The sequence below is a fragment of the Pangasianodon hypophthalmus genome, chromosome 2 (assembly GCF_027358585.1).
Source record: "Pangasianodon hypophthalmus isolate fPanHyp1 chromosome 2, fPanHyp1.pri, whole genome shotgun sequence".
In the NCBI taxonomy this organism is placed as follows: domain Eukaryota; kingdom Metazoa; phylum Chordata; class Actinopteri; order Siluriformes; family Pangasiidae; genus Pangasianodon; species Pangasianodon hypophthalmus.
The window spans coordinates 5,349,235-5,374,396 of NC_069711.1; the positions used below are offsets into that span (position 1 = coordinate 5,349,235).

The window sequence follows — 25,162 nt, forward strand, 5'->3', positions numbered from 1 at the left end:
CTGTTTTTTGTTTTTTTGTTTTTTGCCTTCTTGGGGCATCTTGGTGGGTTTCTTGGTGGTGGTGGTGGGTTTCTTCACCTTTTAGGAGACTTCTTGGCAGCGGCAGGTTTCTTGGGCTTCTTAGCCACTGTGGGCTTCTTGATAGCTGCCTATTTTGCTTTGGGCGTGGCTTTCTTGGCAGGTTTCTTAGCTTCAGTCTGCTAATTGTTCTGCTTGAATGAGCCAAAGTGCCCAGGTTACTCCATGTTTTATACTCCATAAACATGGGGTAAAATTTACTGGAAAAAAAACCTGCTTATAGTAAATTCTATATGCAGGGTTTTTTTTCAGTGAAGAAGGAGTTCACCTTAAATCTCTATTGGTCAACTGATTTTGGAGTGGGCAGTGCTCTGAAAGTTAGCCATGCCTACTCCGTTAAAGGTGGAGCATCCTGTAATGTGGCAGAATGAACAGGGCTGGGTGCAGCAAGAAAATTTTGTAGTTGCATTAAAAAACTGACAAAAATAAAATGAGCTACTGAATTGTTTGTAGGTCCATTCACATATTTACTGATCATACAAGTGTCTTAATTCCATCCAGTTTAGGGGAGTAATGGAGTAGGTGTGGCTAATTTTCAGAGCACCTCCCACTCAAATCAGTTGACCAATAGAGATTTAAGGTGAATGCCTTCTTCTAAGACCCAGCCAATCAACCCACCTTAAAAAAAGGTGCCTTAAAAACAGCATGCACTCAAGTCTCTGTCAGTGAACAGTTGATAACGTCAACAAAATAGACTTAATGTGAAAACTATAATGAATTTCCTGGTTACACAATTTTTACGCATTTTTTGACTCTGTAGTACGCAGTTATAGAGGGGAATTATTTATAGTTGCACTATCCATTGTCACCCAGATGAGGATGGGTGCCCTTTTGAGTCTGGTTACTCTGAAGGTTTCTTCTTCGTATCATCTTGTTGTTTTTTCCTGCCACCATCGCTTCTGGCTTGCTCATTAGGGATAAATGTATAAATTTAAAATTTATATATTTCTGTAAAGCTACTTTGTGATAATGTCCATTGTTAAAAGTGCTGTACAAATAAAATGGAATTGAATTGAATTATTAGGCAGGTGGTTTTAATGTTATGGCTGATCAGTGTATATGTAAATGAGTAGTGCAATACTGCTCTGAAGGAAGTCAGAAGAAGGCCAAGAGAACATTGGGGGTTCTGTCGCATATTTGCCCGAAGCAAAGAGATACAAACAAAATCTGAGATGGACAGAAGAGTCCAAGGTTATGAAAGCTGCTTGTCTGCTTTTTTTATGTGATGTCAGAAATGAGAGGAGCATGTCAGAGGGCACTGAGAAGGATGTTTATGTGGAAACTGAGTTAAATTCAAACCTTGAACAGCAATTAAAACAACAGCTCAAGTCAAATGCGAGCCTGGTATTGCACTTTAAGTCCCAAGCAAGTTGAGCAACGGCAAATTGAGCAACAGCTTGTGGTGAAAGCAAGTTTGGAACAACAGATTTTGTGGTTTAAGCCTAGAGTGGCTAAGTTGGAGAAGAAATTGTCAAAGAAAAAATCAACAACACTGGTTTTCCTTCTGTGAGCCTCCCCACTGTCCCCAGCGCCCATCCTTACTCTGAAGTGAGTCCAGACCAGTCGCACTCTAGAGGTGAAACTGGCGAACTGGCCATAATCTTTGGAAAAATGGACAAATGGAGCAAGGTTGCCATCTGCTGTCCAAGATGGCACATTGCACTGGACCAGAGATGGACGAGAATGAAAGATCCAGTGAATCAGACAAAGAGGAAGTGATGCAGCTAAGACCTCGGAAAACAAGAGTTTGAGGTGGAGTAATGATTCAGTAACACCAAGAGCCTGCATCAGCTGACAAGTGGAGTAAAGACATGAGACATGTTAGAGAAGATGGAGTGAAAACAGGCATGAAATTTGTTGACTCAAAGGTATCTACAATCTATATCCACATAATGGAGTGATGATTCTGAATGCTTTACTGACTCTGCAAGAACAAGCTGGATGCACAAGAGCCTTGGATGAAGTCACAGGTGAAGTTAAACAAAATATTGATGCTGCATGGGCTGCATTAGAGTAGTGGATTTGCTATCAAGCAAATGTACGTGTCTGCTGTGGGAAAAAATCATAAGCTGTGTTCAGAGTGCAAATGAACCACTTGCAGTATATGAAGCATGATTCAGAGATGCATGGAGCAATTATTCAGGCACTGATAACATCAGAGATGACAATATGGACAACAGCAATCATGGAGCATTGAAACAAGTTATTCTGAATGGAACCAGAACTGAATTTTAAAATGCCTTCAAGGTCACAAATCCTCATGTTCACGAGCGTGATGGCTGTCTTGACCCAAGGACATTGAGATATGAACAGATCAGTCTCATATTCTTCAGGAAAGCTGGATGAAGTGTCACAAGGGTGGGGGCCCTGCCTATCGATTTGTAGATGCTATGAAACCACATCCTCATGCTAGTTCACTAGGCCAGGGACTACCATCAAGTAGTCTGGTCTGTCTGTGCTTAGCAGTAAGCCATAAACAAACGCCTCAGCTGATGGAAGATTTAGTGCTCGCTGGGCTTATGGGTAAAGTGGTGTTTAAATACCAGTATGATTTTTTTCAGAGGATTTTAATGCTGTGCAAAACTTTAGATCCAGCATGTCCAGTGTTAATTTTGAGAGCAAATTTTGATTTAGTTTTAATCATAGTCTTTTAACTAAAATAGTTTTAGTCATCTGATTTCTTTTAGTTTTAGTCATCTAAATATCTATAAGATTTTAGATGACTAAATCTACAGTAGATTTAACTGACTAAAATCTAATGGGTTTAGTTAAAGTGTAATGCGTTATTTAATCATTTCTCTAGATTTTCCAAACGCATTACATACTTCTGGAGGAAACATCATGTTATTATGTTATTATGAATGGTATTAATGTTTGAACATGCAATACAGACACAGATTTAACTGTTGTGATATATAACATGTCTTTGTTTATCTTAAAAATAAATAAAATCAGGTCTCATAAAGAAACAAGAATTTCGCAAATAAGACCAAAAGACTAGTAATTAGATATGCATTGTTTATAACAATTTGTATATGACATTCTTCATTCTTTCAAGCAGAAATGCAACTCTAAAATATTAAAAAGAAAAGCTGCACTGGCTGTAATGCCATTGCACATATTATCTGAATATAGAACATTCAACAGTCCTCTGTGAAAACAAGTATCAAGTAACTCAATACAAGTGAAATAGATTTGGGTTGTTCTCTTTTCTACAGTTAGCCCAGGCAATGTAACAGTTCTACTTCTCAGATTGATGAAATGAATTATTGTAAAGGCAGCAATGTCATTAGTGCATAAAAACATGAATCAAGAACAATAACATGGTCTCCAATTATTTATAACGTTTATAAGTAAGAAGTTAAACAGCATACCAAATTATTTTTTGTGAGGTATACTTATTTCTGTAGGAAGAACTATCAATAATTCACTGTTAATTATTTCAACAGTTCTAATTCTCAAATACATTCAGAGAAGAAGTGCATAGGCTATAATACCATCAGTGATTGCAACCTCAATGAGAAGAAAAAAAATACCCTGTCTCCAAATATTGAAAACATATGTCTCAAAGGCTGTCAATAGCAGGGAATGCAACCATTCTAATTCAACATTCTCAACATTAAAATAACAATTGCTAGGTGCAACTCCTCTCTCTCAGCATTGACAATAGATGTAAATATGACATTAAAATAAAAAAGAGACCAGTAATTCACAATGAGATTTTGTGTATTGTTGCTATAGGAAGTGCTGTCAGTGGCAGTGAATACAACAGTTATATTTGGTTCGTTTCATTTTAAAGAAAGCACTTTGCGCCAGTGTGACCCTTCCTCTATTGTGCTGGCCTCTAGTGAAGTCATCTGTGACACTGAATACCCTCTCTGCAAAAGCTTGAAAAGCTGGCATAGCCAACAGGTCTAAAGCAAAAGATATTTACCTGTGATACTCAGCCAAAAGTCTGGTCCTGTGTTATCAATGATGGGTTACTGTGAAAGCTGTTCCTTATACTTTCTGATCTGCTGCCTCATGCTGGTTGTGGAGGTCCTCTGTCTAGCCATTCTGCAGCACTTTGAAAGAAACTGAAAGACTGGCTGCTTTGATGAGGATGGTGCTGTTTCTGGTTCCTTAATATTCTAATCTTCTGCATCAACTTGAGACTGATCCTCATGTCGTGTGTGTGTGCGCGCGTGTGTGTGTGGCAAAGTGGATTTTTTGACCACACACTTCTCTGCCTGTTTCAGCAGTTCCTGAATATTGTCGTCAGCCACATCAACAAGGGTTTCACAGACAGTTGGGTTGATAAAGCAGGCAGCTGCTGCAAATGGCGAGAAACTTTCACTGGTTGGATCCAAGAGCCAAGCAAAATGCTGGTTCAAACTTCCTTTTTCTTCCATTTTCTGCACAAGAGTGGCAAGGTCTCGGTAGCTAGAGTTCTGTTCAAAGTCAGCAAGATGGTTGAGCAGATCAAAGAGGGCAGGAACCACCAGGGACATGGACTTGGTCTCACTCTGGAGGGTTTTATTACATTCCGCAAAAGGCAGCAGTAGGTCATGCAATGACATAAGCTTTTGCCACTCACTAGGGAGCAAGCTGTCCCATCCCATGTTTGCAATTTGGCAGTGAATGTGCTTGCCCAGCATGTGGGGGCAGTCATTTACAACAATAAGGCCACACTGGTCCAATATCCTGTGTTGCAACACAGCACAAGAGATTTACCACTGACCTTGCTTTATTAAAGATTCTCTTGACACATGCCTCCTTCTGCACAAGTTGTAAGGTATGCACCACACATGGTGTCTGGTCTATGTTGACATGTTGGTACCTAACAAGACGAACACAGACAAATAAGCATAAACTATAGAAATGCTTTCTATTTTAACCTTCAAAATCTTAATGATGAAAATACTTTTACATGAGATTACAAATACAGTGAAAAAAAAACAAAGATGCACTATTAGAGCAGACAGCACTAACATCAGTCTCATATTCATGTGATCATTGACTGTCACGTAAAAGAATAATAACATAAATAAAAATGGCTCACCACAGGTCATCATCAATTTAAGACTCAGAGTCACTTTCCATCATGGGGGAGTCTTCCTCAGAGCTGGTTTCTTCTCCTTCTGCTGTGGTGTGTTTAAATGCTGCCACCACATTATTGACTGTGCAGTGTGGGTAGGATACTTGTTCAAGGGCTAATAATATGTGTTCAGGTTTATTTTGTTCAACACAAAAGCAGCATGAACTTATACCAAGAAATGAAGCTGTCAGACCTTTTTTTCCCCACAAGTCAATCCTTGTCAATCGGATTGCTTATTTTACTTTTCTTTGGAATAGTCAACCTGCTATCTATTGTCTCCACCATTAGTACAAAGTCTAATGATTTTGACTAGTAATCTTGGGCACCCAATCCATTTTGCTATGGCCTCCTCCTTGGTCTGTTGTTCTTTAGAGTCATTTTTGTACTTTGAAGTACTTAGAAGAGCTGTTGAAATATTCTGCTGCACACAGAATACTCTATTGACCACCTGCATTTTTGCTGCTAATTAATATATTATGTTTACATTTACAACATTTATTATTATATTGTTATTGTTTTAGTAATTGTTGTACTGTCTTGCACTGTTTGTACATGTTTGCACACATGCACTTCATGTAGTCCCGTGTATGTCTTTGTAGTCTCACACACACACACACACACACACTCACAATCCACTTTACCATCCACACCTTTACATCTGCTCATTTATGCAGTTATCTAATCAGCCAATCATGTGGCAGCAGCACAATGCATAAAATCATGCTGTCACATCAAACATCAGAATGAAGAAAGAGTGTGATCTCTGTGACTTTAACCATGGCATGATTGTTGTTGGGGCCAGGAAAGCTGGTTTGAGTATTTCAGAAACTGCTGATCTTCTGGGAATTTCACACACAATAGTCTCTAGAGTTTACACAGAAAGGTGCAAAAAAACCAAAATCATTCTGTGTGCAGGATCTGCTGGGTGAAACACCTTGCTGATGAGAGAGATTAGAGGAGAATGACCAGACTGGTTTGAGCTGACAGGAATTCTATAGTAACTCAAATAAGCATAAATCCGGCATAAATTTTTTGTGAAATTTCCTGAATTAGGCCTATTGTTTTCAGTAAATCTTTTTCATTACTTTTGCCTCTTTTATCTTTGCAGTGGGTAATTTGTTACTTTCACCATTTGACATGAATAATTTTAGTAGACAAAGTTTATATGCCCAACAATGTCTTATGTACACTGCCTAATTAACATTCATGCCCCAAAAATTGAACATTAAATGTACTAATCTACTTTGGTAAAGCTTTTGAGGGATGTACCCATCCCCCAGAACCAAAACACCAATACCTGTAATATAGACAGTGAGGAAGTAACGATTAGCAATATTGTTAGCCCATTCTGTCTGATTGCGATAACCATGCCCATAGGTCTTCTGATTCTACTTATAATTTTAGATTGAGGGGAGAATTATGCACTTGGGTCTAACTGAGCTGGACAGAATAGATGATTCTTGCATATAGGGCCACTTAAGGAGAGGCCATGGAAGCCAAAACATTTTCTAAATTGAAACCAAATCTTGAAAGTGTTTGCTACAACTGGACATTGCGTGTATGTTGAAATAGATAGGGGCAATTTGGATAAAGCAAGGGCTGGGAGGGATGATAATGATATACAAGATTTTGCCTCTGAAATACACCAGACATCATTTGGTTTCTGAAGCCAATAAAATTACTTTTGAAATGTTTGCAGCCCAATAGTAATACTTGAAGTTGGGAAGCACTAGTCCACCTTGAGCTGTCTGTCTCTGGAGAAATTCCAGTTAATTCTACCTGCGAGAGAAAGAAAAACAAATTCCATTTTCTAAGCTTTAGTTTTTCTAAGTTTTAGCTTCTAAGCTTTCTAAGCTTTAGCTTTTCTAAGTTTTAGCTTCTAAGTTTTCACTTTGTAGCCTGAAAAAGTTCCAAATTGCTTCAATATCTTAACTAGCTTAGATTTTAACTGATGAGCTAAAAGTCGTCCTGCTTTTTCTCCATGTTCATATACATGTATATATATATATATATATGTATATATATATATATATATATATATATATATATATATATATATATATATATATAGCCTCTAGAACATAATAAATACTGTTCTGTTTTGTTGGCTGATATCAAGTTATACTGAACCTGAAGTGACAACCTTATATAGCCCAGGTGAGGGAGTTGTAGAGTACTGGCAATCTAACCTTCTGATAGCTAAATCATCCTGTTTCTGTTTACGTAGCTTATTAAGAGTTAAAGTCTATGAAATTATGTCTCCCACAATGTGGATCCTGACCCTGATTTTGACCTGTTGTTTAGTAGGAAATTATCTATAGCTGTTGATATGAATGTACAAAATGCAAGATCTGCTAACAAGGCTGTGTTTAGTCTCCACATGGGACATTCATTATACCTCAGCTTACAGATAAGATCAAGTTGGAAGGGGGCATCATCTGATTCCACAATAGGTAAATATTCTATTTTTCCAAAAGAGGGAAAAGGAGAATTATCTATAAAAAAAAATCAATTCTTGAATAAGAATGATGAACATGTGAAAAACAGGAGTACTCTCTTCTGTGTGTGAATGAAAATTGCCATGGATCAATGGCCCCCACTTGAGCAATGAATGTAGATAGGGCAGCAGATAGTATAGCAGTACCCCTTGCCTTACAGTTAAGTTTAGAGTGAAAAACTTGTCCCACCCATGATGTCCTAAGTCTGACATTCTACTTCTTTTGGTTGGGCAGTTTAGGCTCTTTAACATTCCTGCTGATAAAATGAACCTTTGACCCACCAGAAGGTTTCTTTAAATCAATAGTACCAGAAATGGGCATATAAAGATATTAGCAGCAGATCCTTTAAGTCCTGTAAGTTGTGAGGTGGGGCGTCCATGGATCGGACCTGTTTGTCCAGCACACCCCACAGATGCTCGATCAGATTGAGATCTGGGGAATTAGGAGGCCAAGTCAACACCTTGAAAACTGTCATGTTCCTCAAGCCATTCCTGAACAATTTTTGCAGTGTGGCAGGGTGCTGAAAAAGGCCACTGCCATTAGGGAATACCGTTGATGGCGTGTACTTGGTCTGCAACAATGATTACGTAGGTGGTACGTGTCAAAATAACATCCATCTGAATGCCAGGACCCAAGGTTTCCCAGCAGAACATTGCCCAGAGCATCACACTGCCTCTGCCAGATTGCCTTCTCCCATAATGCATCCTGGTGCCATCTGTTCCCCAGTTAAGCAACGCACATGCACCCAGCTGTTCACATGATGTAAAAGAAAACTTGACGTCTGGGTCAGAGCATCTCCAAAACAGCAGGTACGGTGGTCAGAACACAGAAAGGTGTCAGAACACAGAGTGCATCGCAACTTGCTGCATAGCCGCAGACCGGTCAGAGTACCCAAGCTGACTGTTGTCCACCGCCAAAAGCGTCAGGTCACCTTCAATCCAGGCTACCTTCTTCTATTGCTCCATGGTCCAGTTCTGATGCTCATTTTTAATTTTTTCTGACCTGTTGCTGTTCTATCTTTCACTTGGATGTTATAAGTTGCACTGAGTAAATACAGCTGGATAAAACAAAAATTGTGTCCATCTTCATTTCAAGCTGCAAAGCAACAAAATGTGATTATTTTGAAGGGGGGTGATTCTTTTCTATACCCACTGTATTTAATTGCATGTATCACTTGGCTCCTTGGAGTTCTTCTCCTCTGCTGTGATGAGAATAAACGTATTACTCTGGAGTCAACTGTGTCTCTGAGTTTAACTTTTTATTTGTCTTCAGAAGATAATATTTTCCACCACACTGATATGTATCACAATTTCACACAGCCCTACTAGGCACTGTAATTGATTTTTAACCAACCATACTAGCTAACATTGCACATTTTCTGATGGGGGGGGAAAAGAGGTGATGTACTGTGTAACCATGCATGTGCACACACCCCCACACACAATTTCTATCTCCTCAGTGTTTGCACGTCACACTTTCTTACTGTGGTGATAAACCATAAAATCACCCTTGCTGAAATATACTTTATAATGATGAATATTCCAACTTAGAAAATACTGGGCCTGTGGGGGGACAACTTTCTCCAAAAACTTTTTATTTAATTTTATTGAGTTGGACATTAGACAGTATTTGGAGAAATTAGAGGGGTAAAGTTCTTAAAGGACAGGCCTAAAAATAAATATATCAAGGACTTATTCCTGGACACCATTATGAGCATGGGAATATAGGGATAAACAACCCACAAACAAAATCACTAAAGGACATAATTGACCTAACAATAAGAAAATGAGAATGTGTAACAAATTTAGAATGTAAAATTCAGAAGTATTATGTCAAGACAACCGTACAGTTTGTCATTGCCTGAGTGATGCATATTCAAGAACAAAGTCAAGGTTAAACCTCTGGGTCTGAGACAATTTCAAAATGTGTAAGATGACTAGATGACTGAAAATCTTAATGATCATGTTAACACAATATACTAATAGTAATAATACACAATAATACACGTATCACTTCTCAATACAAATTCTTATTACAGGGAAAAAACATCAGTCAAGATAATTTTGAACCTCATTATCCTAACACAGTTTTTTGTTTTGAAATGATGCAAGCAAAAAACTAACCCAGACACTTTCTTTTTAATTTTTTAATTTTAGAAGATGGAAACTGGAAAAGTGGAAGTTTTCATGGAAAACTGTCCATAGACAGGAAATACATTGCATAGCAGTGCCATTTAAAATGACATGCATTTTATTTTTCTTCATTTTGACTTCCTGAAGAGTCATCAGCTCTGGGTCTGAAAAGTTCCAGAAATCTTGTGGAATATGGGACAAAATTTTCTTTGTAGGTTATTTTTGCTGACATGTGAGATGATTTAAATAGTCTCACATTTGGTGTTGCGTCCTCCTCCTCTTTACGTATAACAACTAAAAAACAAACAAAAAAAAAACATTACTGGTTAAGAAAGAGAAAGGAATAACATCTCATTATGCATGTACTGTATGTTTGAGTAACATGAATGTCTTTACATCCTGCAATATATAATTTTCAGTAACAGTCAATGGTACATTTAATGCAAACTAATTTTAGATATCCATGCATGAAGAAGTTTTAGCAAATAAGCAGACATCTCTTTTCTTTTTTTAAACAATTTCTGTCTTTTCTTCCCCTTTTAGGGTGATATTGAAATTTGCTAGAAATGGGATGATACCACTTTCTCTTTTCTGATGCTGATACCCATTCAATATTGTTTTCTTTAAAAACTACTAAGCTTTAAAATGTTTTTTTTTTTAACTGAAGCACTTCACAGTTAAACTCTTTCACAAAAAATCACTTACACCGTAAATATAATAGATACAATAAAGTATAAATATAATCACATCAGTCCTAAGAAAAGAAAAAACCTGTCAAGCCTCTTTATATGTAAACATTTCCAGTTCCAAAAAAGAAAAAAATTTATTTTCCAAATCCAATTCCAATCTTTGCCATTTGTTACAGCATCACTGGCTGAGTTAAATGTGATCCTTCCACTCAAAGTGAATTCGTTGATAAGCAGGATGTCAAAACCCGTATCTGGATCCTCCTTTAGGCAACTGGCTCTTAACAAGTTCAAACGTTACTCTGCAATGCAAGTTAATGCTGAGATCTGAAAAGATATGAATCCTTGAGGCAAGGTAAAATAACTGTTCTCACTGACTCACAGGCACAGAATAAGCCTTTACAAAGTAAGGATGTAGTCCAGAGTTGGGCAAATCATAAATTCCTTAGACAGCCCACCATGCAAGTGGAAGCTCCAGCATATTTATTTTATCTAGGTATGTTTAACTTCAAGGAGACTGCTCCTTGTAGCATTTCCACTCTTTTCTCAGCTTCAAAATCCCTTGCCTTTCTCCCATAGACAGCTCTCTGGCCTTCATGTTGATTTATCCTTTTAACAACCAAGAGTAAACATTCCAAACCAAGAGTAGACATTCCGGGGACACTTGTCGGTCTCACATTCAAATATTTTTGATCACTTGAAAAATGTGTGGGTTCAAACAGAAGGTTTCATGTTCTATGTTGTTTAACAGATCTATATCAGGAAATGAAAGCTGAAATTCTGATCTATCATCTCTTTCATCTTAAACTCAAATGTCCTCAGTGTAGAGTGAAATATTGTCCTTGCCATTCCAATACTTTTGGATGGGACTGTAGCTACATGTAACAAATAAAATATAGCAAATATAAACTATTGTTTAGCAAATCAATAAGTAGTATTTTTTGTATTTTTTTTGGGTTGTTGAACCTACTTATTTGGAGGGCAACTATGAATAAAACTAATAGCCTGGACAGAAAAACCTGCTTGTCCTAGGGACCCACGTTATTGATTTGTCCACCCCCATATCAACCAGCAAGGGGGGCTTGAGGGTGCAGGTGGGAGAGCTAGGAACCAATGTATAGTGGTTTGCTAAAGCTAGTTTTGCTCATTAAAGAAAGATTCAATGAAGGATGTTAGGGTTGAACCTTCAAGATTTTCCAGGTATCCCCATGGTTCTAATATTTTTCCTTCTGGGTCTGTTTATGAAGTCATATAGATTAGCTTGCAGCTTTTTGTTTTTAATCTAATAAATTGATGCACACTTAGTTACCTCAAACTTTGTCCATCTCCAAAATGGGAAAATGGAAGTCATGCTGAAGTTATTCAAGAGAGTCTTTATTCAGTTTTTGGCCATATAGCGTTACTTAGAGTTGTTGCAGTGTTGCAGATCTATACCTCCATTTTCAGGGGCTCAAAAGGTATTTGGACAAAGTGACATAATTGTAAATATAACCATAATTTTAATACTTGGGAAAAAATCCTTTGCAGTCAATGACTGCCTAAAGTCTGGAGCCCATGTTCTCAAAACTCAAATTCTGAATTTCCTCTCTGGAGATGCTTTGCCTGGCCTTCACTGCAGCCACCTTCAGTTGCTGCTTGTTTGTGGGTCTTTCTGCCTTCATTGTTGTCTTCGGTAAGTGAAAAGCATGCTCTATTGGGTTGAGATCAGGCGACTGACTTGGCCATTGAAGAAAATTCCATTTCTTTGCCTTCAAAAAGTCTTGAGTTGCTTTCACAGTATGTTTAGGGTCATTATCCACCTGCACTGTGAAGCGGCGTCCTGTCAGTTTTGTAACATTTGGCTGAATGTGAGCAGAGAGTATAGCTCTATACACCTTAGAATTCATCTTGCTACTTCTGTCAGCAGTCACATCATCAGTAAACACCAGTGAGCGCGTTCCATTGGCAGCCATACATGCCCATGCCATAACACTTCCTCCACCATGTTTGACACATGATGTGGTATACTTTGGATCATGAGCTGTTCCTTTCTTTCACCATACTTTTCTCTTCCCATCATTCTGGTACAAGTTAATCTTGGTTTCATCAGTCCAAAGAATCTTATTCCAGAACATGGGAGGCTTTTTTAGATGTTTTCTGGCAAAGTCTAATCAGGCTTTCCTGTTCTTGAATGTTACCAGTGGTTTGCACCTTGTTGTAAACCCTCTGTATTTACATTCATGAAGGCGTCTCTTGACTGTAGATTTTGACAATGATACGCCTACCTTCTCCAGAGTATTCTTGACTTCTGTTGATGATGTGAAGGTGTTTTTCTTCACCAAGGAAAGGACTCTGCGATCATCCACTTTAGTTGTCTTCTGTGGTCTTTCACGCCTTTTGATGCTGTTGAGTTCACCAGTGCTTTCTTTCTTTTTAAGAATGTACCCAACTGTTGATTTGGCCACACCTAAGGTTTTTGCTATCTCTCTTATAGATTTATGTTGTTTTTTCAGCCTAATGATGGCCTCCTTCAGTTGCATTGAGATCTCCTTGGACTTCATATTGGTAGCTCCAGTCAAACAGCTGCCAAATGCCAACTCAATACCTGATATCAACTCCAGACCTTTTATCTGCTTCATTTGTCTTGAAGTAACGAGGGAATGGACTGCATCTGGTCAATTAATTTCTTGTCAGTCAATTGTCCAAATACCTTTAAGCCCCTGAAAATGGAGGTACTTTGCTTAAAATGGCTGTAATTCCTAAATGGTTTTTATCTTAAAAAATCCAATGTGGTGGTGTATTTAACCCATCCAGTGCACACACACAGTAGTGAACACACACACCGTGAACACACACACCGTGAACACACACACCGTGAACACACACACCGTGAACACACACCCGGAGCAGTGGGCAGCCTTTTTTGCTGCGGCGCCCGGGGAGCAGTTGGGGGTTCGGTGCCTTGCTCAAGGGTCTCACCTCAGTCGTGGTATAGAGGGTGGGAGAGAGCGCTGGTCATTCACTCCCCCTACCTACAATCTCTGCCGGACCTGAGACTCCAACCTGCGACCTTCAGGTTCACCTTCGGGTTACAAGTCCGAGACTCTAACCGTTAGGCCACGACTGCCTCAATTATTTTTATACCTCAACTTCTCCAGTGGAATCATGAAGACTACTTCCTTAACCCAGTGTTTGGTCCACCCCACTTGTGATGGCCATAATGCTGACAAATCTCAATATGTTTTTGATAATTATTAAGGTTCACACTCGAGTAGATTTATACCAATTTTGTCACACCTTTAGACGTCTTGTGGGGTTAATGCCTTGACAGGTCAGAGCTGTTTTGGCAGCACAAAGGGGACCTACACAATATTAGGCAGGCTGTTTCAATGTTATGGCTGTTCGGTATATGTGTTAATATGTATTTGCGTCACAAGAGGGTGATCATGGGTAAATGTGGCATGCAGAGATGCAGAGACATGCTAACGTGCGATCCTCCCATGAACTAACTACACATTGTGCATATCTTCAGTGCTATGCATCAGGCGAACACTGTCTGGCGAAGAGGTGTGTCTGTGTACCTGGAAACTGTTTGATGACGTTTTGGCACCAGAGTCGTTCCCATATGCACTGGTATTGGAGCTCTTCTATGAAAAACCTAGACAAACAGTGCCATCTTTGTACATGCTAAAGAGAGGGTTTTTTTTTTTTTTTTTTTTTTTTTTTATTAAACTTTGTCTTACTCTTCCCATGTGGGTGAGGAGGGTTGGGGGTTGGATCTGTGAAATATTTGAAATTAATTAAAGTATTCAATAAATCAAAATATTGTGTTAAAGGTCACACGTTATTTGCTGTACGTCACACATAGTTGACCATTTATGTGCCAACAGGTAATGCTAGCCTTTTCCACCGACTACCACCGTAAGTATATTTCAGACCTGTGGGAAACACTGAATGTATTAAGATATGGTGAACCTATAGTAAATTTTGTTTACAATATTAAATGTACGGCCTCTGGTGAACAAAATGGAAGAATTGCAGCTTCAAATAACATTGCATAAGCAGATTATGGAATGCTTTATGGAAATATGGCTTAAGAACAACATTCCTAGCAGCTCCATTGATCTAGAGGGTTGCAGTGTCTTCGGGGCAGACAGAACAGCAGTGGACTCTGGTAAGAGCAAAGAAGAAAGTCTGTGCATTTATGTTAACAAATCATGGTGCACAGACTCTACTGTAACTAAAAGTCATTGCTCTGCTAATTTAGAGTATTTCATATTTAAGTGCAGACCCTTCTATTTACCCAGAGAATTTTCAGCCATTGTTGTGACTGCAGCTTACATTCCTCCAGATGCTAATGCTAAATTAGTTATGGAAAAATTGCATACAGCTATAAGCAAGCAACAGTGAGCACATCTGGATGGAGCTTTTATTGTTGCTAGAGATTTCAATCACTCCAATATGAGAACTGTACTTTCCAAATTCCACCAGAATGTCTCATGCTCTACCAGAGGGGACAATACACTGGACCATGTTTACATGAACAATGCTGAGACATACAAGGCCATTCCCCTCTCCCATTTGGGTCAGTCTGATCAGCTCTCTTTGTTCATGCTACCCAAGTACATGCAACTCATCAAACGTGTGAAATCAGTGAAAACAGTGAAAGAGTGGGCGGTCTCTTCATTACAACATCTTTTTCAAGATACTGACTGTAGTATGTTTGCCTCACAGGCCACCTTAGACTCACACACAGATCGGAACACATCATCTGTCCTGGATCATATTAACACTTGCATCACCATCAAACATGTAAAACCCTTTCCTAATCAGAAGCCATGGATGAATTCTGAGTTCCGCCTCCTGCTGAAAGCAAGAGACACTGCTTTTTGATCTGGTGATGCAGAGGCCTATAGCATAGCCAGGGCCAACCCGAAAAGGAGTTTGAGATGTTGCTTATTTTAACCAAGATTTTTGTAAAATTTTTGTTTTCTTTATTGTCCCTGTAATTTACATTTGTTATTTTTGTCTTTCAGGTGCATTTCCAGAGAACTTTCGAACAAGAGAACAAGAGAAACAAGTCACCTAGGACACCACACCAGACTTCTCTCTACCTTGTACGGATGGTTGACTACCACCAAGTTCTCTTCAGAATTAGATGTATGGAAATAGAAAGGAACATATCCAACTGAATACTCCAGGAGCAAAGAACTTACCTTACTTCAGAAATAAATGTTAATTGCAAAGTAAAAACAATTTATCTATTATATTTCTCTCTGCTCTATTTTCAAGGGTATTTCTTTATAAAGTGTCTACTGTGTGAGGTATAGTTTAAAAAAATACTGTCATCTACTAACACTAATTTTGTTCCACACCTGTACATCTTTCTTTTGTGGAACAGCAAAAGGAGACAGAGTATTCAGTCTCACTCACCATTCATTTATTTTATAGAAAAAAAATGATGCAGTGATAGTGAATGGTGACTGATTAGTCTCTTAACATTCTGCTCCTCTTCTTTCAATAATAACAATCTCCTTTTGTGTCCCACTGAAGATAAAAGTCATACAGGTTTGGAATAAAATAAGAGTGTGTATATTATGTATAGTGTGTATACAAGTTTCATTTTGGGGTAAACTTTTCTCTTTCAATTTGTAACTTTGAGACTTGTTATATTAGCCTGTAATTAAATCTATTTGTGAATGCATGAGTGTGAAGGCATTTTCCTATATTTGGCTATTTAGTCTTAAGATTTATATACTGCAGAAAGATTATTCTAAAGTTGTATTTGTAGATGTATATTTTGTATAAATAAAACAGTGAGTAGCTGAATGTGATGTGTGTTTAATAAATTATTACATATATAGGCTGATTTATCTATTTAATCTATTTTAAGTATTTGAGATTTTAAAAACAAGTAGAAAATGTGTTGATAGTATAACATCGTTTCAACGCACGGTAAACAAACCAACTACACTGCTTTTATTTTGATTTGTTTTCAGTGGCGTATGCGACGCTGATTCACATGACTTCGATGAGCAGAAAGATGTTGGATCAACGTCAGAGATCAGCGCTGTTTCGACGCCGTGAGAGACCTCGCGATTCCACACTGATTCTGGGTCAGTTTGCTATCTGGGAGATCACCAGCAGCCGCCGCTGGCCATCACACGAAGACCGCTCTTCTGGTGGCGGTTTAATTTGGACCATGGAGAATGGGCTAGACGTGAATAATACTCACGGAGTAGTAGAACAGTACTCACAAATCCTGTTTTAAGACGTCATTTTGTTGTTGTTTAAGCCCCGTAATTGTTCCTCGTTGTGTTATGGTGGCTAACTGGAGGTTAGTTAGCTAGGAGTCTGACTTACCTCGTGCGTCGCCTTTGTAAAATGTGTAATATACACAAGACCCAAGCAAAGTCCATGTTCCGATTGCATACATCAGTGCTGTGCGCTTATACCACTTCACTCCATCAAATGACATGGTGTACTATCGTTTTACCGCGTTTAGATTAACAATACTGAATCTGTAGGCGTGTTCGACTTCACATAGATTTTGATATCTTGGTAGTCGCCTATCCTTGTAGCGCGCATGCGCGCATGGTAGGCTGCCCTAAACATGCCCTAAACATCATAGAGATATAAAGTACCTAGACGCCTCATTGGCCGCTGGATCGTACGTCAACGTCGCCGCCATCTTGGTGCGGGCAACTTTTCCATCATTCTCGTAAGTGGGCTCGAGAAAATGCCTCTTTTTACTGTCTGTATCATTTTGTAATTGATATTACATACTATTTGATATTACATTCTAATGTATTATTATTATTATTATACAATTTGCTATTATCAATCTATTATTATGCTGTTATATTAGGGTACTACTCATTACACACTATTCATTTTATTATTGTCTATTCTGCAAGTGATATTCCATATTCTACTTATTATTATTATTATTATTATTATTATTATTATTATTATTATTATTATTATTATTATTGTTGTTGTCGTTGTTGTATTTTACATACTATAATTACAGTATTATACATACATGCCATTCTATATCATACTATATGCTATACCCTATTATCAATCTATTATTATGCTATGCCAATGAGGTGTCTAGGTATTTTATATGTCTATGCTAAACATGCCCTAAACGCGGTGCCAATCAGTGCATAACCCTGACCTACCTCAACTGCGCATGTGTCGTTTCACGACAGTACAGAGCATTTTGTGGCATGTAAAGGCGCATTAGGTAAGCGTGGTCTAGTTGGTTGACCTGTTTGCCTGCTAGCTTCACCAGCCTGTTCTGGCTGGCAGGTCAGCAGGTGTTAGCTGGTCTCCTGGTCTGGGAGTACTCATATCATGATACAGTGTCATGCCCTGGCATAACAGAAATAGAGAAAATAATATTAACTTATAAATTAGCATTGTGCTTCAGTAATAAATGTAGATATTGTAAATTTGCCAAGTAACACATTCTCAGAAACACTTTGCTTGCGTTGTCTGAAACATTTTGTTTCTATGGACACTTTGTGTACCATGCTGTACACAACAATGTAATTTTTATTTAGGCAGAATATGTATTTTTAAAAATCTATAATAAAAGGTGTGTATTAATTCTTTTAACACCTACAGAGGGGACCCTTCAGACATCTTACTGCAAAGGGTGGAGCCTATGTAGAGAGTAGAGTGTAGTCAGTAAAACTTCACAATGGATCGCAATCGGTCTCTGTTAACCAGTTCATATGCATATTTAACAGACTGAATTGTTCTGCCTTTAAAATGAATCTATTTGGTGTTTGCCTATTGTGTAGTTTTCATCCAAGAACTGAGATTGGATTGCCACAAGGTTGAAAAATCAGAAGAACACAAGAATCTGAGGCCTTCATGGGCATAGACTCACCGAAAATGGACAGCTGAAGACATTCTTTTTTTTTCTAATCTTCACCTGTTCAGTTTGGGGGAGCCTATGCCCATAATAGCCTCAGATTCCTGTTCTTGGCTGACAAGAGTGGAAACTGATGTTGTCTTCTGCTGTTGTAGCCCATCCATCTCAGGGTCCGATGTTTTGTGCATGCTGAGATGCTTTTCTACTCACCATGGTTGTAAATAGTGCTTATTTGAGCTACTATAGATTTCCTGTCAGCTCAAACCAGTCTGGTCATTCTCCTCTGATCTCTCTCATCAACAAGTTGTTTCCACCCATAGAACTTCGCACCATTCTGTATACACTCCAGAGACTGTTGTGTGTGAAATTCCCAGCAGTTTCTTAAATACTCAAACCAGTCCATCTGGTACCAACAACCATGCCACAGATAAAGTCAATGAGATCACATTTTTCCCACATTCTGATGTTCGATGTGAACATTAAAACTAACTAACACTAACTAACGGGTCAGGGAAGGAAATGATGAGGAAATTGTCATAGTTTGTGAAGATGACCTTTATGCTAACCTGACAAAGAAAAAAGACATCCAGTTGCATCATACTCTTTATACTCCTTTGCTGTCTACTTGGGAAGATCCTATCACAAACATCATTGAGCCATTAACTCCTTGTTTCTACTTCAAATGGTATATTCCCCAGGAGATGTTTGAACTGATGACCACAACGACTAATGTCTATTCTGAACAAAAATGCTATGAGGGGTATAAACATGCATCAGTGCATGAAATAGAAACCCTTGTAGGCTAACACATGTCAGTGGGAGTGTTGAAGTTCCCCAGAGTGGGAAGCAAGCATAAACCTTGGGACACCTTGTCCCAAGACAGATTTTGTTCAGCTTCACTTCAATCTACATGTCGTAAACAATTATGACAGGCCTCCTGAGAACAAAAATGTGTTTTATAAAGTCAGAACTCTATACTGCAGTGTACAAAAACAGTGTCTTTCACACCCCATGCTCCATGGTTCTGGCTTTAAAGACAGAGCTTTCTGAGAGGGATGGCCCTTTTTGACCATGTAGTTCACCGTTGTAGAAGGGAATTATTTATAATCGCACTATCCGATAAGGATAAAAATAGGATATAAAATAAGCAAAGCATTGGAACTACTGTTCAAAATACACTGCTTCAACATAAGTAACGTTTAGAGTTTTTAAAGATCTTAAAAAAATTTATTTTCAAATACGACCACTAAATTAGTGATCAGTTAGTGACAGGTTGTTCTCTTTGGTTAACTGTTAAACAGGTAATCACATAAAAAAATTTGGGAATCATGCATAGCACTTTTAGTTCATGGTCCAAGTACATGTTCTACATAAAAAAAAAAAAAATTAATAAAAAAATGAACTAATTCTGTTTGTATAGCATTACTTTACATCTATTACCACTGACCACCCACTGCAATGGACATATTACTAAGCCTTGTTTTTGAGTGTATTCCAGACAAAAAAAACCAACATTCTTTTATTTTAAGAAAGTTAAGAAAGTTTTAAAAAATTAGGTGCCTAGTTTGAACTCTGGGTGTCACTATTACATAAAAATTAATCTCGTCATGACTCATTGGCTACGTTAATGTTCACATCAATATTCTGATATTAATCGGAATTTGACAATATTCTAATTATTATTGAGTCATGTAAATGCTGCAATCCATTAACCCAAATCAGATTAAGACAATATTCTGATTCCCCAAATTCCGATTCTCAACCCTGGAATATGCCTGTTTTAATCGGAAATTTGTTGCATATAAACACTTTATCCAGAAAATCCACTGAAAGGAAATATATGCTCCGTCCGCAAGCGATTGTGGGTGCTTAGCTGTAGGCCACGTATTTAGGAATGGCAACTCAGGCATACTTACAACAGCCATGTATATAGGAATATTCCGATGCCTGTACGCATATAAACATCATATTCGGAATATGGCTGCAACCTGAATATAGACATTAAACGGAATTTGATGTGCATGTAAACGTAGCCATTGTCATGTTCAGGAACCCAGTTTGAGACAGCTTTTGCTTGGTAACATTGTGCATTATCATGCTGGAAGTAGCCATTAGAAGATGGGAAATTTGTGGACATGAAGGGATGCACATGGTCAGCAACAATACTCAAATAGGCTGTGGCATTCAAATGATTGATTGGTATTAACAGGCCCAAAGTGTGCCAAGAAAACATTGTCCATACCATTACACCACCTTCAACAGCCTGGACTGCTGACAGCCAGATTGGGTCCATGGATTCATGCTGTTGGTGCCAAAATCTGTGTGCATCACCAGAATCGAGATTGATCAGACCAGGCTACATTTTTCCAGTCTTCAACTGGAAGACTCTACATGTTGTGCATTCTGAGATGCTTTTCAGCTAACCACAATTGTACAGAGTGGTTATCTGAGTTACTGTAGCCTTTCTGTCAGCTCGAACCAGTCTGGCCATTCTATGTTGATCTCAACAAGGCGCTCCTGTCCGCAGAACTGCGACTCACTGGATGTTTTTTTTTTTTTTTTAATTGCACCATTCTGAGTAAACTCTAGAGACTGTTGTGCATGTAAATCCCAGGAGATCAGATGTTATAGAAATACTCAAACCAGCCTCTCCAATCATGCCACTGTCAAAATCACTGAGATCTCATTTTGTTCCCTATTCTGATGGTTCATGTGAACATTACCTGAAGCTGCTGGCCCGTATCTGCGTGATTTATGCAATGCACTGCTGCCACATGATTGGCTGATTAGATAATTGCATGAATGTGTAGGTGTACAGCTGTTCCTAATAAAGTACTAGGTGAGTCAGCACAAAAGACATGAAAAATAGGAAACAAATACAAAATAATTCAGGTTCTTTGGCAAAATAAATGTTTTTCACTGAATTCGGATGGAAGTGTCAATTTAGATGTTGTAATAAAGGGGTACCATGTTAAGAGACATTATGAAGCAAACACTTTTTCAAGTCGTACACTGGTGCTGAACAAGAACAGAGGGTGAAACTGGCAGCTAGCCTGTTAGCTTAACAAAACCAGTTTGTTTTTTTTTGCTAACCAAGTAGCCCAACATGGAAAACCTTTTGCAGAGGGTAACTCTGTTAAAAGTACAGAGTCTCATGAAAATCAACTGCCTCCTGAAAATTGTTACTATAATGTGCCCAGAAAAGATGCAAGAATTTAACATCTTACAAGAAACACAGTTGCCTGACAAATCTAAGATTTGTCAACCAACCTAAAGCAGCAAGTATCAGGTAAAGCATGTGTACTGATTTTCATTCAAATGATGCAGCACAAGAGTCAACTGAGATCCAAGATAATGAACAGTCACCTTTGCAATGTGCTTCAAATCTCCACAAGTACAACAGCACTGCTCTCATTTGAGTTATTAATTGGTGAGTGAAATCTTTATTTACACAACACTGTCAAGCATTCAGCAGAAAGTGCATAAATCTCACCTTCTGTGTTGAACAAATATTGCAGTATTAGTGGTGATAATTTTTATTATTACAGAGAGGAATAAGGAAATATATTGTTGACAAAAAAATAGATAGTTGAAATAGATAGTTCTGCCTCTTATTTTATCACATTAATTTATGCCAGGGAATCATTCAGGGTCTGTAGGGTAGCATTGCTTCCTCACAGCTCCAGGGTCCTCAGTTTGATTCTGAGCTTGGGCTACTATCTGTGCAGAGTTTTGCATGTTCTTCCTGTGGCTGTGTGGGTTTCCTCTGGGTTCTCTGGTTTTCTGCCACCTCTGAAACATGCCAGTAAATGGCTATATTAAATTGCCCATCAATGTTCGTGGAAACCTCAACCTAAAATAGACCTTAAAACAGTTATCATCAAAGGGCTGTTTTTTATGGCACCTGTGCTCCTGTTGGTTTGGAATTAAAACCTTCAGCCACACTAGTCCTTTATGGATAAGACTGGACTGATCAAGCTGATCCATAATGTGCTGATGTTAATTTAACTGCAAAATCCGTAATGAAACCCATACCAGTAACCCAGTAACTTACAAACAATAATTAGGACATGTAATATATAAATAAGAGTGTAATAATACGCAAATTCAAATTCAATATGGTAAATTTTCAATACAGCAAAAATAAGCATTGCCTAAATATGTATCTTAGTTTTCCATTTTCAACTGATTAAAATCTTCATTCTTCATTCTAAAATCTTAAAAATTATAAAAGTACAATAACTGAAATTTAATAATGACTGTGTTTGTGTGATCCATTCAGACTCCTTTCAGCAGCATATAACAAAACACATCTGTGCATTAGAATTAAATTAAACATGGCTACTTGTTTTTAGTTATTTGTTTGTTTTTATGTCACTGTTTATAATTGTGTTATTTGTAATTGTATAATGTCTTTATTGTTGTACCTGCTTTTTTATGTTGCCTCTTGGCCAGGTCGTCATTGTAAATGAGAACTGGTTCTCAATTGACTTACCTGGTTAAATAAAGGTTATTATTATTATTATTATTATTAATTAATCATTGGGTCTCTGGACAGGCTTTCATTGGTTCTCAAGGAGGTGTTTAGTCTTGTATCGAACAATACAATATGATATGCAATATTGTTACACTCCTAATAAAGAACAATGTATATGATTTAACATAACATCCATTTCTTCTGCAATTTGCAGTTTCAAAAAGTAGCTATAACATGGTCAGCACTGAATTATTAGTGAGTGTCTTTAGTGATTTAAGGGTGATTAAAAACACACATAAGTAAAAACTATATGATTCACCAATGGTTCAGATAAACATTATTTTGATTATTTAAAGCCCCATAAAACTTCAGGGATTAGCAAGGACGTTGAAAACGTCATGCAGCTGCTCAAAATGTGGACTCAAAATGTGTTCTGGGTATTTGGACCAACAAATAAAAATAAAAAAATAAATGTTGGATATGGTTTAAAACACAAACTGTTGTAAACTAGTTATTAACATAATTATCTAGTAATTTATTTATGGTCCATTCTGTGTTCTGAACTGTAAAAGTAATGCTTTTTTATTATATAGAACTGTGCATAATAAAAACATTACTTATACTGATTTTGATTAAATATTTAGCAAGATTAATTGGTAAGAGTTGTATATTTTTATAAACAGATTTATAATGCCTGAAGCTAGATAAGTTGGCTTTCTAGAGAATGCTAAACAGAGTATTTATAGATATATAAATAGCTATATTCTTCCTGTATGTTGACCCTAGAACCTGTGCAATTGTAGATTCAATTATATGATTTTGTTTAAACAAATAATGATATACGTAAAGCAAAGTTTTAAATTTCAAAGATTTAGATGGTGGATTTCAGGACTAACTTTTTGACAAATGTGGAAGGCTCAGGTTTTTTTCTCTTACCTCCCTGCAACTTTAAGTGTAACAGACTTCCTGTAAAGCATGCAAACATTCATTACATTTTTTAGCATTTAAAAGATACATTCACCACATATTTTAATTGAATAATTACAAAAATAATTTCTATTTAGAATGACTGATTTGAGAAGGATCTCCTTATTACAATCAGTTTGCTGAAAAGGAACCATTTCATATTGATGATTTTCCCCTGGAGCTAATTTTCTTTGATGATTCTAGCCTTACATAAAGCCACAGTCAATATTCATTATAGACTTCAAACTGCTTTGTGAATCCCTACTTCAATTGATCTCATTTTATGTGATTATAAGTGCTCTTAATATTTTTACTGCAATTTGCATTTAAAATGCATTTACTGCATAAATAAATAAATAAATAAATAAATTAAATAAATAAATAAAAAACACTATATGGGGCAGCATGGTGGTGCATCGTGTAGCCTTGCCATCTCACAGCTCCAGGGTCCCTGGTTCAATCCTCAGGTTACTGTCTGCGTGGAGTTTCACATGTTCTTCCCATGTTTGCATGGGTTTCCTCTGAGTCCTCTGAGTCCACTATATATATATACATATATATATATATATATATATATATATATATATATATATGTATATACACATACACACACACACACACATATCACGCACACATTCATGCATCCATTATGGGTGATGGATCTGTTACTCCAAAAAGTCATGGGGTGGATTTTTCCATAGTCATTTAACTACTGCAAATATGATGCATTGAAATCAAAACTACCTAATTTTTACTTTACTTTTTATTAATCACCTAATCTCTCAATGTTACAATTTCTGTTGCATCACTCAGAAGCAAGGTCTTTTTGCCTATATTACATGTAATCTGATTTTTGACTATATCAGCAGGCACATGTGGGCAGGAAAAAATATTACCCAACAGCACAACAGGTCACTATATGCTGCATGGGTTATGTTTTCCATTTCATTTTGTCTTTCAGGAGATAATGCTGAATTTGAATGGTATGTTATGTGCCCATTCACTAGCTTGAAACATTACAGGAGTTGATCATCTAACTTCATTCTCCATTTTTGGTTTCACATTCTCCAGAAAAAGACCCCATAAGAAGAACTGTTCTTCACAGACTTTCTGTGTTCTAGCCCTGACCTATAGTAGCAGACATTTCAATATTGTATGTCACTTTTTTCCACTTCAATGTCATTTTATAGGCAAGAATTTTTATTGTTATAGGCAGTCAGAGTTGAAGCCAGGTTCATTTAAAATGCCCCTTTTCATGACATGAGCTTCACTTAAACACAATTTCTATGCAGGGATTACCATGCAGTAATTAACTGGTTGAAATGGTAATGCAGCCAAATGTACACCACCCCCTCCAGTCATATAAAACAGCAACTCGCAG

The 25,162-nt window shown here is 37.5% G+C and overlaps 1 protein-coding gene across 1 annotated transcript; it reads right to left on the bottom strand.

Moving 5' to 3' along the window:
- Positions 1 to 8,892: 8,892 nt before the first annotated feature.
- On the bottom strand, positions 8,893 to 17,049 carry LOC113533127 (small integral membrane protein 26). Its single transcript, XM_026925059.3, has 2 exons — positions 16,814 to 17,049; positions 8,893 to 10,079 (listed from the first exon to the last, which is right to left on the bottom strand). The coding sequence occupies exons 1-2, from the start codon at positions 16,926 to 16,928 to the stop codon at positions 9,904 to 9,906; spliced, it is 291 nt and encodes a 96-aa protein (XP_026780860.1). The 5' UTR covers positions 16,929 to 17,049; the 3' UTR covers positions 8,893 to 9,903.
- Between the last annotated feature and the right edge of the window lie 8,113 nt (positions 17,050 to 25,162).